Here is a 19,413-nt window from a genome sequence, read left to right on the forward strand (position 1 = left end):
CCATACGTTCTGGATTAAAGTCAAGGCAGAATATCCTGAGATTGCCACAAAAACACTGAAAAGCCTGTTTCCATTTCCAACATCCTATCTTTGTGAAGCAGGGTTTTCTGCAGTGACAGTCGCCAAAACGAGATCACGGAGACTGGACATAAGCAACACACTTCGGGCGTCACTGTCTTCCATCAGCCCCAGCTGGGACCACCTAGTTGCAGGAAAACAAGCTCAGGGCTCCCACTGATTCTGCATTATGGTGAGTTGTATAATTATTTCATTATATACTACAATGTAATAATAATAGAAATAAAGTACACAATAAATGTAATGTGCTTGAATCATCCTAAAAAAAAAAAAAAAAAAGGTTGAGGTTAGGGAGGGGTAAATTGGGAGTCTGAGACTGGCAGATACACACTACTATATATAAAACAGATAACCAACAAGGACCTACTGTATGCACAGGGAACTCTATTCAATATTCTGTAATAACCCAAAAGGGAAAAGAATCTGAAAAAGAATAGATACATGTATATGTATAACTGAACCCCTTTGCTGTACACCTGAAACTAACACAGCATTGTAAATCAACTATATTCCAAGAAAAATTAAAAAAAAAAATACATGAGGGTAACTTTCTCAAGCTTCCCACCAGACATTGAAAACTACTGAGATATTTATCTCTGTGATATATATTGATACTATGTGAAAACAACTGCTGAGATAACCGTTATTATTCAACAGCTGCAGATGTTTCAACCCATGTTAAATCCTGGGAAGAGGCTCAGAGACCACTGGGCTCCAGTCTAGGACTGTCTGAGACTGGGGCTGAGTTCCTGCCCCGTCACCTCTGCTGGCTGCATTGATGCTGTGATAGCCTTTCGGTGGCCACCTCTGACTGACCAAGATCATACAGAAGGCAGTCGCTAAGCCTGGGCAAGACAGGCTTTTGACAGATCTATGAAGGCCTGTGAATAGTGAACCCATTCCTCTGGCAGATGCAAGAGAGAAACAAAAGTATTTCCTGCATATATATGTGGAACCTAGAAAAATGGTACAGATGAACCGGTTTGCAGGGCAGAAATTGAGACACAGATGTAGAGAACAAACGTATGGACACCAAGGGGGGAAAGCGGTGAAGGGCAGTGGTGGTGTGATGAATTGGGAGATTGGGATTGACATGTATTCACTAATATGTATAAAATAGATAACTAATAAGAACCTGCTGTATAAAAAAAATAAATTAAAAAAAAAAGTATTTCCTGCATACCAAGCAAGCTTCCAAGACACTAACCAAGCTCCTCAGGAAAAGCTTCACGTTGTAATTCCCTTAGTTTAAGCTGAATTCTGGGAAGAAATTTGGTTTGGAAAGAGTGTCCGTTCATTCAACAAACTCCAGACATTTAATGATAGAAAGTAAATTTTCTGACTTGATCTGAGTTACTCCCAAGCCTGTACATTGTAAAACTGTGTAACTCGCATCTCTTTTTTTCTCAATGCATTTTGTTGAGTATAAAGAATACATGCTTATATATGTATAACTGAATGACTTTGCTGTACACCTGAAACGAACACAACATTGTTAATCCACTACACTCCAATATAAAATAAAAATTTTAAAAATAAATAAATAAAGGTTGAAGTTAAAAGAGTGATGCCAAAGGAGAGAGCTGAGCAAAGAAGCTGTTATGTAGAATATTTAGAAGGGAAGACGCCATGTGCATCAGATAATAGTTCGTTTCAAAAACCTTACAGCCCTAAAATAAGTTGCTCTCCCTGTAACGTAAACATGTGCAAGGGTTTGGAAATTAAGGAGCGTGTTGGGATCAAAGCCAGGGTGTGCACATTGGGCCTTTTTCTATATAGCCAGCCGTGAGCTTCAGGAAGCTCTTTCCACTCCCTGACATCATTCCTACAGGCTGATGGGAAGAGTATTTCCTTTCAGTTTTGGCCCTGAAGGGGTCCTGTAGCCTGTTATTTGTCTAAAAAAAAAAAAAAAAGAATTAATTTTCTCCTCCAACGGCTTATATATTCCAATTCATGGCAATTTAAAACATTAGGTTGTTTTAAGCACTTCCACTTATGGCACTGTTAACTGGAAACATACAGGCAGGGAAAGGGATTAACCTAGGATGTGCTTTTAACTCTACGTATGTGGAGAATTACAAACTAAAACGTGGGAGTTGAACTTGGCCACAACTGGACAAGACCAGGACTCTACATCAACACATTTCAGAGGTTTTTTTCCCTTGACAGGTACTTTCACTCGACTAATATAATTGGGCAGTAGGAAAATAAGCTCTTATTCCTAAGAATATACAGATTATTTTGGAAGAAGCAACCTGAAATGGATTATGTGATTTATGAAAGCTTTTCTAAAATGAATGTGATTCACACACTCAGATAAACACAATTAATTTATTGACTGTTTTAAAAGGTTGTCTTAGCAAAGCCTTGATTTTTCTATTCTTTAGGGAGAAAAAAAAGCGTATTCTGTTAGGCATCTTTCTATGGTAATACTCACAGAGATATATTATAAGGTTGTCCTCCAGGGGGTGTTAAATCTTCAGCAAAGCTCCAGTGTTGCTGCAAGGCATTCAAATCCAGTTAGCACAGGCAGATAATGTGGCTTCCTTCTCACGGGGATGCAGGAGTTCTAGGGCCCGCATCCTGAATTTCACATCTCAGGCTTCTACATGAGACCTCATACTTTTCAGTAAGGCTAACACAGGCATGAAAAGCCGGTGGCCGTGAGGTGCGTGCCGTGAGCCCAGCCATACTGCTCTGAACGTCAGACGGCAAATCTTGGGCTGGCTGATCCATAGGGTTCACACTGCTAAACTTTGCAAGACACTATTGTTACGGATAGAAACCATGGTGCTTTCCAAGGGCAGAAATGTGATTCCTGGAGGCCCAAAGATAACCTCACATGAGCTGGAGAAGGCTATGTCCGTCAAAATGGCAAAGGATCCTTCCTTCCTACTTAATCCCCTCAAAGGGCTATTTTTGCTGTTATTTCTTAATGAAACCATCCCTTGGGAGTCTGCAAACCTCTAGGTCTGGCAAACCAGCAACTTGAAGTAGTAAAAGTCTACAATGGCAAAGCATACAGTATAGCAGCTAAGAGGTCCGTTGGTTCTGGAGTTGACTGACTGGGTTTCAATATCTGCAATACTTCTTACAAGCTTATAATACTTCTCTAGGATACTGAATTAACTACTTAAACTCCTGCGTCTCTGATTCGTCATTCACAGAAGACTATCTCATAGGGTAATGGTAGGATTAACCAAGACAACCCAAAGAAAGTGCTTGGTGTAAGTGTTCCATAAACAGTATTAGTTACTTATATTCCTGAGTCTGGGGTCGAGTTCCCATGACGTGGCTCTAGCCCTGTCTCTCGCTTCCTGTTACATAGACCCCCTTCGTCCCCCACACCTCCCTACTTTTATCCCTGTGTGCTGCTTCCTTTACCTTCCTCACCTACAGCATCTGATGAGATCCCACCCAAGTCTCAAGGATGACCTTTAACTGCAGCTTAAACCCAAGGAAACACAATTCCCTCCTCCGAGCACCAAATGAGCTTTCTCCTATCTCTGAACAACGTCAGGGACAGACTATCTTGATACACAGGTGTTTGCATTTGTCAAATATATGGAACTGTACGCTTAACATGGGTGCATTTTTTAATATGTAAATTATACCTCTATCAGCCAACCCAGTCAGAACATAATGAGAAGACCTCAGTCTTTGGAGTCAGGGAGACTTGGTTCAAGTTCGAGTTCTGATACTTTCTACTTGGCAGGTCACTGGACTTCTTTCACGCACGGCTTCCTCCTCTGCAGATGGGGTGGTTGTCACTTTCTCCCCTGGGAGTCAGGGTTTGGAGTCATCGTATACAAATGCCTCACGCCATGCTTGCACACAGTTGACGCTACATGATTATTAAGACCTTCCTTTTTGGCATGGCTATTTCTATGTTGGTCACACACCTCTGTCCACCAGAAGGTAATCCTGAGGACAGAATATGTGCTCCTTTTTTTTTCCCATGTGTCTAGCATAGAGTAGAAGTAGTGTGTTTTGCTAAACATACCGACTTTTAGGTGGCAAACACCTAGAGACAGCCCAACTTACGCCTCTGCAGGTTGCCACGCTATATATTATCGCTTAAGTTCGCTAAGGCTTAGTATTTTGAAGTCTGACATATTTTCCTTGGCTGATAGCTCAGCTACGGCGCCCCAGTGTACAGTAGAACTTAATAACATCTCTCACTGTGATCATTCTTTAGGTTCACAAGAGTTGTCTGTTTCTCTTTAAAGCAATGGAATGACTGTACTGTTTTCTGGACCAATAAGTCACTCTGGTTTTCATGGTTCAAAGTTAGGCTTTTATTTGGTTTCAAATTAAAAAAATAAATTTCATTATTAAATACTGAGATGGATAGAACTAAGGTTCAGAGAAGTAGCTGACTCAGGAATATACCACCAGGAGTACAACGGAGGGGTGGCTCACCTAAATGAAAATGATTTGTTATGCTGTCATGTTTGTTAAAAGTTCAACAGTGGCATGATTCAAAAGAAACTGAGATACAAAGTTTCAAATGTTTACAATGGATGAGAGAAGTAAACCACTTATTCTACTGCAATCCCAAACGGATTTCTTTTTCCATGCCAGTCAGTTCGGACACTACACCACTGTACTAATATCGTCGGGTTCGTCGGCTTTCTTTTGCCTGCTTGGCAGGGATTTCAAGTATTCAAGGTGTCTTCGCGCATCTTCCTGATTTTGCCTCACATAATACACCACATACGAGATCACCATGGTGAACCAGCCAAACATGGTGACCAGCATGGCATAATCAGTCGTTTTTTTAGGGAGGTTACAAAGGTCAGCATCATTGGCAGCGTTGAGGAACGGTCTCCCGGCGTGTTCATCCAGCACGGAGGTCTTGCAGATCACATTGTGGGCTGTCTCGTGATTGGACACCATGCCCCTCAGAACTTGCTGGAGCGTACAGTCGCAGTGCCAGGGGTTGTTGGCAATCCTGGCCCTGGCCTTCAGGTTATTGAAAGCGTTTTTGTGCACGCTCTGAATCCGGTTGTCAGACAAGTCCAGAGTCTGCAGAGTTTCAGCGACTCCTTTGAAGGCATGCTCATCGATGAACTCAATGCCATTTTTGGACAGGTTGAGAACTCTTAGTTGATGGAGGTCCTTAAAAATCTCATTGGGGATGGATGTGATCTGATTGGAGTCCAGATACAGTAAGACTGTTTCAGGAGGAAGATCTCTAGGTATTTCCTTGAGATTTGCATTGCTACAGGTGACATTTAAACCCCCAGAGGAAGAACAAAGACAGCCCTTGGGACACATACTGGCGGAATGAAAGCACAGTATCATAAGAACAAAACTTTGTAGGAGGAGACACATGGAGAGGGAACGAGTTAACCACAGGTCCACCAGATTCATGCTGGGATGTCAGCATAATCACAAGCCCATTCTTCATTTATTCCAACAAGCGAGTGTGGTAACGCTTCCAGCCCTGTCCACACTGTTGATTTCCTTCTTGCGTGGTTCAAAGGGCTGCAGCTAATACACGTATCTCTTCATTATTCCGGTCCATGCTTGGGTACCTAAAGGAAAGGAAAGCAGATGCAATTAGCTCTTTTGCAAAGGGAGGTACATTGCAATTGAAAATGCTCTCAGGCATCTGGCATTTTATGTGGGCAGGAGAGTTGGTTACGCAGGTAATTTCCATCAACACCACTGGGAGTTATCTGTGTAATGGGGTCTCCTGCTCAAATCCCAGGTCCTGGGGGAAAGGACTGTCAATAAATGACATTTCCAGATGATGTTGACTTGTTGTTCATTGCACAGAATTAGAGCAGACAGTCCAGATTTCTCTCATTTCCACTGGCCTTCACCACATCCTGAACCCTTTGTAAATTTTACAGCAATAAGATGTAATTACCCCTTTGCTTCTTCCTACAATAACAGAGGCATCAAGGCAACTGAGCCCTTCACTTGGGCAGCAGTGAGAAATCATACTGATATTTTACAGTTAATGACCATAGATAACAATATCTTTCATGGCTTTTGAATGGATGCCCAATTTGGACTATTTTCTCTAAAGAAATCTCTTACTTGAACCATGGAACGTATAAGTGCATTCCATCCTTCACAACAAAATGTTGCTAAGGACCTACAGCATGGAATCTCCAAAAGAGTTGCCTCCTTTGTGACCTCTTAAGATTACATTTTACCCGGAAGGATGTCCTTAACTGAATTTCCAAAGGATTCTCTCTTTGTTTTCTAAACAATGTATCCCCTCTCCAATAGATCTTTAAATATGACACACACCTGCAAGCCTTTTTTTTTTTAGTATAAAAAGAGAGTTAAGAAATACTAGCCTCTTATATGTAAGTCAAATCATTATGCTGTGCACCATAAACTTATACAGTGCTGTATGCAAATTATATGTCAATGAAACTGGAAAAAAATGATGTAATTAGCAGCCAAAGAAATGCAACTATAAAATGAGATATGAGTGTTTTTCTTCTATCAATGTAATTTTTGAAAATACCATCCATACGCTTATAAAAATAGTATAATATAGCATCCTCATTAACACATCTTTTGAGAATACGTTTTGGAAAGAAATTTGGCAATATCTATTGAGAACATTAAATTTTATATACATATACATCTCTCTCTCTCTCTATATATATATCTTTTGACATTGTAATTTTCTTTCAAGTAATCTGTTCTAGGGAAATGTTCTAAAATTAAACAAAAATTTACCCCCCCCAAAAAGAAATACTAGGCTCTAAGACTTCCTCAATAGCCTATTTTTCTTTCTAATCATATATATATATATATATATATATATATATATATATACATACATGTATTAGTGTTGGAAAAAGGCCAAAAGTAATTGGAACACTTTAGTGATATGAGCAAGGTTATGAACTTACCCCAAAATGGAGATGAGACATAAGTGAACATTCAAAACTACTCTCTCATGTAAAGAAGACAGGCATCCTCACAGGTTAGGCAGGTGGATCTTGGACAGATTACGTGACTTGTCCAAGGTCAAGTAGCTTGCAGGTGGTAGAGACAGGAATCAGGCCAAAGACTTTGTTCTGACTCATTAATCTCACAAGTCTTTCCACTCCCCCTACAGCTCTTTCCCAATCCCATCTGCTCCATGAGGGCAAACAGAATCCAGGGATTGCTGTAACTTCTGATGCTGTTACGTTGCTACTCCATCCCTCATTAAGGACCCCATCGGGTCCCAGGGAGGGGGCCCTCTGCCTTGTGGAGGGAATCCATGTCTGACTTCCGAGGATTCTCTCTCAGGATCTGAGAAACAAGGAGAACATTCATTCCCCTTACAGCAGTGAGCAACAAATGACTCTCTGCAAACTCGTCTTTTCTAAAGATCCCAGATGGATAAATACAGAGGGAAATGACTCCAAATGTTACCAAACTCACAGAAAGGAAGATTAATGTGAGCTGAAAACATAATGAACTGGGTTGTTCATCATGGGGAAAATAAGATTAGCAACAGCAGAATGCAATGAATGTGCTTTTGGAATCCTGAGTCCCTCCAATGCCAGAGATGCTAGAGATGAACCCCTAGGCGTACTAAGCCGTGTGTCAGCAGCTCATTTCATCTGCAGTGGAAGTTTACCTCCCTTCCATGTTTTCCTTCCTTCAAAACTTCATCGCATGGCATTTGGGGACTGTAGTAATTGTCTAGATGGGAGAGAAAAAGCATGAAAAGGTGTGGAGGGGAGGACACTCGGAGAAGAAAGAGTGTGGCAGTAGGACAAGGCAAATGTGGCTGTGAGCAGCACATGAGAAGGACACAGGAGATGGGAGAAATGCGTGTGATTAGAGAAAACAAAGGGAGTCCCTGTCATCAAGCAACTTCCATCACCTGAGTATGTGCGACCTGAGTATGTGCTGAAAGAAGGAAAGCGTTCTCTGGAGGGCATTCCACATCTCTCCAGAGACTGATTCCAAGTCTATCTGGAGGAAAGTGTTCTCTAATTTAGACTCTAAGTTCTGTGAGGGCAGGGACTTGTTTCTACCTTGTGTAGAGACAATAGTAAACAATTAAGAAGTGAAAAGTACACTGGGTTTGTATTTCAGCCATAATCCTGATGAGCATTATGCTATCTAAACCTCACTCCCCTTCTCTTCATATAGACTATAAAAGCATCTAATAACAATGTTGACTTGAGCATTATATGAGATAATCCGTGTAAAGCATTTAACACAATGCGTGATAGATAGTAAGTGTACAATACTTGTTAGCTAGAGTTATTATTATTATTCCAGGAACATTCTGAACTCCTAGCATTGTGCCTGGCCTGTGTGAAGGGCTAAATAAATATCCATTGTATGAATGAACCAATGATGTATTGAGCAATCTAGCTGTGGTTTTTCTTCCCTACGGTGATTATTTTTATTACTTCGAACATAAGCACTGCCTCATCAAATGTCTGTTGGTTTTACATGTCAAAATGGCGACCTTTGGAAAAATCACAAATGCACACTCCTACTTGAAGAATAGAACTTTTTCCCAGTACACGTCTCTAGACTTAATCTATTGTTTCTCCAGAATGCTCAGTCCAATGGTCATGGTCACAGACAAGAAATGGTGCAAAGTTTCTTGAGATGAAATCCTTCATGCCCCACATGGTCCACCTGAACACTGGATGGAATGCCTATTGGGTGTACAAATACCGAATATTCCTTGCATTCAAAGAGGTTGGACTCAAACTATTTCATTTTCTCTCTATGATTCATAAAAAGGGAATAACATCTTCTGAGATTGGCTGGATCACTGGGTTGCCATGACAGCCTCTAGAGCCTCCACTCTCATCCAGTATAAAGTGACAAAAGATGCAGGGTGTACAGAGCTGAGCCCTTAGATGCCCAAATACATCGAATCAAGGTTATCTTCAGCAGGAAGGACAGAAGAGCTGCCTCTCCGCTCTATTGTGCTGAATTACTATTTTCCAAAGGGATTATCAGCTTGGCATTGCCTTAAAGTACTGGAAAGGTAAACAGTGATTCCTAGGAAAGGAAGCCGTGGGGAGATGTACCTCAGAGTAAAACACCGGCCATTCTGCAGACATCAGTGATCATCCAGCAGAGGACAGAGCTAAGGAGAAGCCTGGAAACCTACAGCTCCCTCCTGCTCTGTTCGTCATCAGGTCTACCCGCAAACCCAAAGTAGCAAACAAGCCATACTGCTGGTGGAAAAGATGCCTCCTTGCTAACTTCAGAATGACCGGGTGGAACACAGTGAAGGCTTGGGGTCACACTGGTGATGCAACAGTGGTGGCAGCAATTCCCGCCTGCCCTCCTGAAAAGGAAGAAGACCCACCAAGAGGACAGCCCAAATTAAACAGCATCTTTCCTACCTCCTGACTCCCCCTTCAAACTTCTCAACTCATTATACTGCCCTATCCTCATACCCTCATTCCTTTCAAATATGTCTGGGGCAACCAGGAAGCTACAGGATTTCTGGATGTGCTGTTCAGGTCTGAGTTGCGCCCCCAAAGAGGGCCATTTTATCCCTATATCCATGTCTTGCTCCCATTTCCCTGTCACATGAGTTTCAGAGCTACAGCAATTAATGCTGGGATTGGGTGTCAACCATCAAATACTGTTTCCAGGAGAAAAAAAAAAAATGCACTTGGCAGCCTGCCTGAGAAGACTGTTCTTTCAGTGCTGATTAAAAACTCTGTCTTGGGCTTCCCTGGTGGCGCAGTGGTTGAGAATCCGCCTGCCAATGCAGGGGACACGGGCTCGAGCCCTGGTCTGGGAAGATCCCACATGCCGCGGAGCAACTAGACCCGTGAGCCACAACTACTGAGCCTGCGTGTCTGGAGCCTGTGCTCCGCAACAAGAGAGGCCGCGATAGTGAGAGGCCCGCGCACCGCAATGAAGAGTGGCCCCCGCTTGCCGCAACTAGAGAGAAGAGCCCTCGCACAGAAACGAAGACCCAACACAGCCAAAAATAAATAAATAAATATATTTTTTTTAAAAACCCAACTCTGTCTTGTTTCCTGTTTCTTTCTTCTCATCATTAGGGGATACCCAGGGACACTTCAGGGTTTCATGAACTCTTCGGAGATAGCTATATGACTTGATTCAGAAAGGAATACCAGACACACCAATTTCTTCCAATTAGCTTCCATGCAACTCTGCTACCAAACAGAAGGATTTGATTAAAAGGCCAAAAATAGAAAAACAGGAAGGTATTTCAATTTAGGACATAAAATTCAAACCAATAAAAAACCATAAAAGTAAGTACTTAAAATTAAAACTTCAGTATGGCAAATATACAAAGTGAAATGACCAATGATAAAATAAAAGGCTGATTTCTCTAATATACAAGAAGGTCTTCCCAGAGGCATAAGAAATGGATCCAACAGAAAAATGGACAGGAAAAACAATATATACAAATGGACAATAAATTATATGGCCAAAACCAGGAGATATTTTGCAAGATTCATGGCCTTTTTACTTTACTTCCTCACCTCCTCCCGCTCTCTGTTCTATAAAAGAAACTGGCATCCAGACCCCGATAAGATGGTACTCTAGGACACTGATAAGATGGTACTCTAGGACACTGATAAGATGGTACTCTAGGACACTGATAAGATGGTACTCTAGGGCACTAGTCTGCCATCTTCTTAGTTGCCCGGCTTTCCGAATACAGTCGCTATTCCTTGCCTCAACACCTCGTCTCCTGATTTATTGGCCTGTTGCGCGGCAAGCAGAACGAGCTTGGACTCGGTAACATCTATCACCAAAAGATTGCACCGGGGCTTCAAACTGGGCATCCCTAAAAGCAAAATCATTTTCACCCTTCCACCCCACCCAACGACCTCTCTTCTACCACAAACCATATCCCATATATAGAAAAGCACTAAAATCCTTAACTTGTGATGCCTGGTTTTTGTTTGTTTGTTTGTGACTACAGTAATCTTTTGATTGACTACCTGGGGTTTTTTTGTTTGTTTTTTGTTCTTTTTCAGCAAAAACTCCTATGTATCTGGGCTCCTCCCTTACCTCTTCTGAGCAGTCCCTCAGAGCTATCTGAGAGGCTGTCTCTCCTGGGCTATAGTCCTCATAAGGTCCCCGAATAAAACTTAACTGGAAACTTTTAGGTTGTGTTTTTTTTTTTTTTCCAGTTGACACTAACAAATAAACAGCACCTTTTTTTTGAACCCAGTATCTATCCCTCTCTGGGTACTAACAAAGACTGAAGATAAGATTATATCTTGGCTAACATCTGTATTTATTATTCAACATGCTGCAAGTTTATAGGAAGTCTGAGTGGGAACCCATCTGTCTCAGTTTCCTTCTGCTTCTCTGTTATTATTTCTCAGTAAGTGCCTAAGGCATTTACAACCATGAGAGCTTTGCAAACTCTTAACACATAATCTACATAAATGTAGGGTCCCAAAGATGCTCCAGGGTCCAGAGGCAACTTGAAAGCTGCTTTTAGAAAGCACTAACTTATGCTGTATTCAGTTGTACTTCTGAGTGGGGTGAACGATTGTTATCATTTTTTAAAAACTTATCCTACTTAACCCTAGCCAATGACTCAGTGGCAAAAGTATAGGATTCAGATCCAAACCCAAGGTCCAGAAACTGGATTCAAAGTCCAGCTCCCTTGAATTCTAGGAATTTACTGAATCACTTACACACCCATGCCTTAGTTGCCTTAGGACTATCACCAATAATATCCACCTCACTGGTCTCATAATTACAAGGATAAAATAAAATAAATATATGTGAAATGTGCTTCAGAAACTGTCAATGACTGTTCAAAGATTATGCTCTATTATGAGTTTTAGTATTTAGTATTTAGTATTTATTTTAGTATCCAATATCAATCATCATTTTTTTCCAGAGCCTCACATTTATTTTTCTTAAGCATAATCAACTGTGAAATAGTTCTCACATCACTTATACAGCTGTCAATGAAAAAAGGTTGCTGTCATATCAGTAAACAAAGGATGCTGCAGCCACTACCCCCCCCCCCCCACACACACTGTGCACCCTGAAAAGACTCAGGATGTGAACACACAGGATACCGGTCCCAGAAAGCTGAGGTGCATATCAAAGGAATGATTTCAACGAGCCCAGACTCTTGCATCTTCCCATACATAGAAAAGCACTAAATTCCTTAACTTGAGATGTCTGGTCTTCTTTAATGAACAGGAATCTTTTGGTGTTCCAACTACCTGGTGCTTCTTGCAAAAACTCCTCTATATCCTGGCTCCCCCCCGACCTCTTCACAGCAGTCCGTCAGAGCGATCTGAAAGGCTGTTTCCCGGGCTTAAGACCTGGGTGTTGTCGGCAAATAAAACATAAATCTCAACCTTTAGGTTGTGCTTTTTTTTTTCAGTAGATACAGTATGCCAAAATATATTTAACCTGAATCTAATCAAGAGGAAGCGACCTGACCAACCCAGAACTTGAGACATTTTACAGGGTGACTGGTCAGGATTCTTCAAAGAGTCACTGAAGGGAAAAAACAAACAAAAACAACAAACAAAACCAAAATCAAATAAGAACAGGCTGAGGAACGGTTCTAGATTAAAGAAAAAAGAGACATGACAACTAAAAATGTTACCGAATTAGTTGCCTGAACCCACACTGGGGTCCTAGCCTGGGCTGAGACCCTTTGTCTCGGCCAGGGAGGTTCTTTTTCTGATCAGATTTGCACAGCCAATGACAAAACCAGTGCTGAGACTGGAATAGCGCAAGCTTTATTCAACGGCCAAGAATGGAGAAGCAGGAACTTAGTTCGCAAGTCAACTTCTCCTGTATATTTGGAGACAGCAAATATATAGGAGATTCACAGTAAAGGGAGGGGGTTGGAAAGAGTGGGAAGAATATTTGTGAGTTATCTGAGAACAGGGGTGTGGTTAGGACCTGAGGCAACACTCCTTTTTAGTCCTTATATGGGCTTTTCTGGCTGTTGTCATGGCAACTGTCAACTGTCATGGTGCTGGTGGGAGTGTCATTTAGCTAATATAATGAGCGTATAATGAGGATCAAGACCCACTGGAAGTCAAATTCTCTGTCATCTTGGGTCCAGCAGGTTCCAACCAGTTCTTGTTTTTTCCTCTTTGCAGCTTCCTCCTTAAACTTAAGTAAGAGTAATTGGTTTCCATTGGAGGGAGGGGCGGGGTATGATTCTGGGGCAACAGCCTTGGTAACAAAGGCGTTGTGAGAGATTGACTTCTGGATTTAAAAAAAAAAAAAGGTTGGAAAAGGGCATTATTGGAACGATTGGGAGAAATTTTGTGTAAAAACAATGTCAGCTATTATTGTATAAAATTTAAATTTATTTGGTTTTATCATGATATAAGTAGAAAGGAGAGAGTCCTTGTTATTAGAAGGTACCAGATTTGGTGGTCAAGAGTCACGACGACTGCAACTTTCACATTGTCCAGCAGAAACAAAACTATATTTATATGTAGAAAGAAAAAGACAAAAGTGACAAAAGATTAACAATTGGTAAATGGAAAGTGAAGGGATGAACGTGTTCATCGTACGGATTTTTCAACTTATCTGAAAGTTTTGAATTTTTTCAAATGAAAATTTGGAGGGGAGATTCTATGTTTTAAAAATAAACAACCACAAAAAAGAACTTCAAGAGGAGAAGAAACCCCTTCCTGAAAGCAGGAGAATCTTAGGAATGCTAATCAGAGTTTGACTTATCTCCTCAGAGATACACAAAATGGAAACCCAAGGTGAAAGGAGCAGCGATTCTTTAAAACTGCATTTCATGAATATCAAGACTAGAAACAGGAGGGCACACTGACATAAGACTCATGTGTCAGGTGGACCTAGTTTTAATTGGGCAGCATGGAGATCATGGCTTGGCTCCTTACTAATTAGGTAACCTCTCTATCCCATAGTTTTCTCAAATGAACATGGGGGTAATAATAGTTCGTACCACAAAGGGGTTTCATGAGGATTAATTTAGATAACATGTATTGCTCAACCATAAAAAGGAACAAAATAGTGCCGTTTGCAGAGACGTGGATGGACCTAGAGACTGTCATACAGAGTGAAGCAAGTCAGAAAGAGAAAAACAAATACCATATGGTATCGCTTCTATGTGGAACCTAGAAAAATGGTACAGATTAACTTATTTACAAAGCAGAAATACAGACACAGTTGTAGAGAACAAACTTACAGATACCAAGGGGGGAAGGGTGGGTGGGATGAATTGGGAGATTGGGATTGACATATATACACTATTAATACCATGTATAAAAGAGATAGCTAATGAGAACCTACTGTATAGCACAGGCAACTCTATTCAGTGCCCTGTGGTGACGTAAATGGGAAGGAAATCCAAAAAGGAGGGGATATATGTATATGTATAACTGATTCACTTTGCTGTGCAGCAGGAACTAGAACAACATTGTAAAGCAGCTATACTCCAATAAAAATTAAAAGCAAAAAAAACTTAAAGCTTCGGTTGCATGAAAAACTCTCAGCAAGAGTTACTGTTACCACCACTTCTGCTACTACTACTGTTATTGTTATCATTATCATCATTTTATATCTTGTCTTCTCTCTGCTAGAGCAATGTGGAGGCTACAAGTGTTACCCTCCCCTTAATGCAATGAAGGGAATAATTCTGATGGTGGCTAACATTTCTACTATATGCAAGGCAGTGAACCAAATGCTTTACTTTAAAAATAAAGAGGAATTTTGCCCCAGGGTGGGTCATACCTGGAGTCTCCCCATATCTACTTTAAATAATTTAGATGATGAGATTTGGGACGTTAAAGCTGACGCTATTTAGATGAGATTTTGGATTCTGAATTGATGCTATAATGGGTTGAGACTTTGGGGAATGTTGGAGTAGAATAAATATATTTTGCATGGGGATGAATATAAATCTTTAGGGGTCATAAGGTAGGTTGTAGTTGGCTAAAAGATGCCCCCCAAATATCTAGGTCCTAATTCCTAGGACCCATGAATGTTACTTTTAGGAAAAAGAGACTGCAGATGGGACTGAGTTAGGGATCTTGAGATGGAGAGATTATCCTGAATAATCTTTGTGACCCTCTAAGTAGGAGGCAGAGGGACAGTTGACACAGAAGAGGAGAAGGCATGATGTCTACTGAGTTAGAGCTTGGGGTAATGTGGCTTCCAGTCAAGGAATGCTGGCCGCCACCACAAGCTGGAAGCATCAGGGAATGGATTCTTCCCTAGAGCCTTTGGAGGAGATATGGGCCTGCCAACAGACTGATTTAGGTCCAGAAAGACTGACTCAAAATTATGGCCTCCAGAATTATAAGAGACGTGCTTTTTTTAAACCACAAAGTTGTTGGTAATTTGTTCAGCAACCATAGGAAACCAATACAGTAGAGTAAGTGAGAAACAGAACTCGAAGTCCGTTCTATCTGACTCCCCATTACACTGGGTTAAGGACTTTTGCTGCAACTAAGTACCTGGCTTAGCTCTGAGTTTCCAGGTAGCCAGAGGAAGATAAATAATGTCGTTACAAAATGGTAATTATCTAATACAGTGAAGGATGACTGGTTACTGGCAGAGATAAACTTTTTCAAATTTCAGGATTTTTAGAAGGTCCTGTGAAAGGGTTACCATACAGCATAAGGGATAATATCTTTTAAATTTCACCTTATGCTTGAAGCTAAAGAGGCCCCAGTGAATGGAGTTATATGTTAAATCTAGCAGCTAATTATAATTTTGTTAGATATTTTGGGGTTTTGTCCCCATTTTTGTTCTCATAAACAATGTGGAATTGAAAAGAATGTTTTGCATCAATGCATTTATCTCTTTTGGATAAATTCCTAGAGGTGAAATTAATAGGGTTAAAGGATTCTCAACTTGTCATCTGAATTCAGTTCATGGTCTACATCATTGAAAGGGCCATTGCATAACATAATGAGCAATGTTTTTAAAATGACAAAAAAAGTTGGTTACATCTGTCCAATGCGTGTTGCATCTGTGTCTACAGCATCAAAAACAAACCATGCAGAGCCGTCCAGTGGGGAAGGTAGCAGCTCCAGGAGGCTAAGTTGCCTTCTCCTCATTTAGCCATCATTGATCTTGGTCATAAAGGCGCCTAATGGGACCAGTGGCTCAGTCATTTTGCTCCCTGGTAAGAGCCCAGCCCACCAGATAAACAGGATACTATTTCTTGGTCAAAAAATGTGTATATAAAAAAACCTGCTTGGGCTTCCCTGGTGGCGCAGTGGTTGAGAATCTGCCTGCCAATGCAGGGGGCGCGGGTTCGAGCCCTGGTCTGGGAGGGTCCCACGTGCCGCGGAGCAGCTGGGCCCGTGAGCCACAACTACTGAGCCTGCGCGTCTGGAGCCTGTGCTCCGCAACAAGAGAGGCCGCGACGGTGAGAGGCCTGCGCACCGCGATGAAGAGTGGCCCCCGCTCGCCGCAACTGGAGAAAGCCCTCGCACAGAAACGAAGACCCAACACAGCCATAAAATAAATTAATTAATTAATTAATAAAAGCAATCTTTAAAAAAAAAAAAAAATGTTAACAGGCAATTATTGAACGCTGTAACTCTGTGCCATGGGAAAAAACCCTGCGTATTTACAGCTCCTATAATATTTTCTTGGCAATAGTACACTATTTTTCTATGATATGGTACCCTGCATTTTTTTTGTTTTGTTTTCCATTAAAAACATAACTGTGCAAAGATATATGTATAATATTGTTTCTTCATTGAGGCACTGTTTGTTATAGCAAAAATATATAAATATATACATAAATAAATGAATAAATAAAAAACCTACAAGGAACCTAAAAATCCGTCACACAAAGGCTGATTAAATAAATATGGTACATCAATACAAAACAAAGAAACAATCTACAAATCCTGATAAAAATGATGCCAAATAAGGTACAAACTTCCAGTTATAAAATAAATAAATCCTGGGGTGTATAGCATGGTGATTATAATTAATAACACTGCATTATACATTTAAAAGTTGCTAAGAGAATAGATCTTAAAAGTTCTCTTCCCAAGAAAAAATATCGTGTCACTATTTGCAGAGGACATGATACTATATATAGAAAACCCTAAAGTCTCCACCAAAGAACTGTTGCAGGATACAAGATTAACATAGAGAAATCTGTTGTATTTCTATACACTAAAAATGAACTAGCAGACAGAGAAAGCAAGAAAATAAACCCGTTTAAAATCGCATCAAAAAGAATAAAACACCCAGGAATAAACTTAACCAAGGAGGTTATAGACCTATACTCTGAAAACTATGCTCTGATGAAGGAAATTGAAGATGGTACAAAGAAATGGAAAGATATCCTGTGTTAATGGATTGGAAGAATTAATATTGTTAAAATATCCATATTAAACAAATCAATCTACATATTTAATGCAATCCCTATCAAAATACCCATGACACTTTTCACTGAACTAGAACAAATAGTCTTAAAATTCCTATAGAGCCACAAAAGACCCTGAATAGCCAAAGCAATCTTGAGAAAAAAGAACAAAGCTGGAGGTATCATGCTCCCTGACTTCAAACTATACTATAAAGCTACAGCAATCAAAACACTATGGTACTGGCACAAAAACAGACACATAGCTCAGTAGAACAGAGCAGAGAGCCCAGAAATAAACCCATGTGCCTATGGTCAACTAATCTACATCAAAGGAGGCAAGAAGATACAATGAAGAAAAGACAGTCTCTTCAATAAGTGGTGCTGGGAAACTGGACAGCTACATGTAAAAAATGAGATTAGAACATCTTCTCACAGGATAAACAAACAAACAAAAAACCCCGAATGGATTAAAGACCTAAATGTAAGACCAGAAACCATAAAAATCCTAGAAGAGAACATAGAAAGAACACTCTTTGACATAAACTGTAGCCATATATATATATTTTGGATCTGTCTCCTAAGGCAAAAGGAATAAAAACAAAAGTAAACAAATGGGACCTAATCAAACTTAAAAGCATTTGCACAGTGAAGGAAACCATTAACAAAATGGGAAGACAACCTACTGAATTGGAGAAGATATTTGCACATGATATGACCATTAAGGGGTAAATATTCAACACATTAAAAACAGCTCATACAACTCAACATCAAAAAAACAAACAACTCAATTAAAACAGGGAAGACTTGAATAGACATTTTGCCAAAGAAGATACATAGATGGCCAATAGGCACATGAAAATATGCTCAACACCAGGGAAATGCAAATCAAAACCATAGTGAGATATCACCACACACCTGTCAGAATAGCTGTTGTCAAAAAATAAATAATAAATGTTGGCAAGGATTTAGAGAAGAGGAACCTTAGTACATTGTTGGTGGGAATGTAAATTGGTGCAGTCACTATGGAAAACAGTATGGAGGTTCCTCATATAACTAAAAATAGAACTACCAGATGGTAGTGGAATCTACCAGCAATTCCACTCCTGGGTATATATCCGAAGAAAATGAAAACACTAATTTGAAAGGCTACATGCACCCCAGTGCTCACAGCAGCATTATTTACAATAGCCAAGATATGGAAACAACCTATGTGTCCATCAACACTTGCATAAAGGATGGATAAATAAAATGTGGTATATATATAGACAGTGGAATATTATTCAGCCATAAAAAAGAATGAAATCTTGCCTTTTCCAACAACATAGATGGACCTGGAGGGTATTATGCATAGTGAAGTAAGTCAGAGAAAGACAAATACTGTGTGTTTTCACTTGTATGTGAAATCTAAAAAATTAAAACAAACAAATGAGTATAATAAAACAGAAACAGTGTCACAGACACAGAAAACAAACTGTTAACAGTGGGGAGAGGGGTGAGGGAAGAGGCAAAATAGGGAAAGGGGATTAAGAGATAACAAACTACTAGGTATTAAAAAAAATAAGATACAATGATGTAATGGACAGCACAGGGACTATAGCCAATATTTTATAAAAACTTTGCATGGAGTATAATCTATTAAAATATAGAATCACTACATTATATACCTGAAACTAATATAATACTGTAAATCAACTATTTGTAACTATATGTGATGATGGATGTTAACTAGACCTGGAACAATTTTTTGCAACATATACAAATATCAAATCAATGTTGTATACCTGAAATAATATGTTACACATTAATTATATATATATATTTTTTAATTAATTTATTTAATTTATTTATCTTTGGCTGCGTTGGGTCTTCGTTGCTGTGCGTGGGCTTTCTCTAGTTTCAGCAAGCCGGGGCTACTCTTCTTTGTGGTGCGTGGGCTTCTCATTGCGGTGGCTTCTCTTGTTGAGGAGCTCGGGCTCTAGGCATGTGGGCTTCAGCAGTTGTAGCACTTGGGCTCAGTAGTTGTGGCTCACAGGCTC

At 40.2% G+C, this 19,413-nt stretch overlaps 1 protein-coding gene across 3 annotated transcripts in view; it reads right to left on the reverse strand.

Moving 5' to 3' along the window:
* Window positions 1-4,374: 4,374 nt before the first annotated feature.
* LRRC3B (leucine rich repeat containing 3B) overlaps window positions 4,375-19,413 on the reverse strand; it is a 96,800-nt gene continuing 81,761 nt past the window's right edge. For all 3 annotated transcript variants that reach the window (XM_057544858.1, XM_057544859.1, XM_007173535.3), the window contains one exon: window positions 4,375-5,618. In XM_057544858.1, coding sequence (XP_057400841.1) covers window positions 4,675-5,454 — 780 coding nt within the window. In that variant the 5' untranslated portion in view covers window positions 5,455-5,618 and the 3' untranslated portion in view covers window positions 4,375-4,674. The remainder of the gene's footprint in view (window positions 5,619-19,413) is intronic.

The sequence above is a fragment of the Balaenoptera acutorostrata genome, chromosome 4 (assembly GCF_949987535.1).
Source record: "Balaenoptera acutorostrata chromosome 4, mBalAcu1.1, whole genome shotgun sequence".
NCBI classification, from domain to species: Eukaryota; Metazoa; Chordata; class Mammalia; order Artiodactyla; family Balaenopteridae; genus Balaenoptera; species Balaenoptera acutorostrata.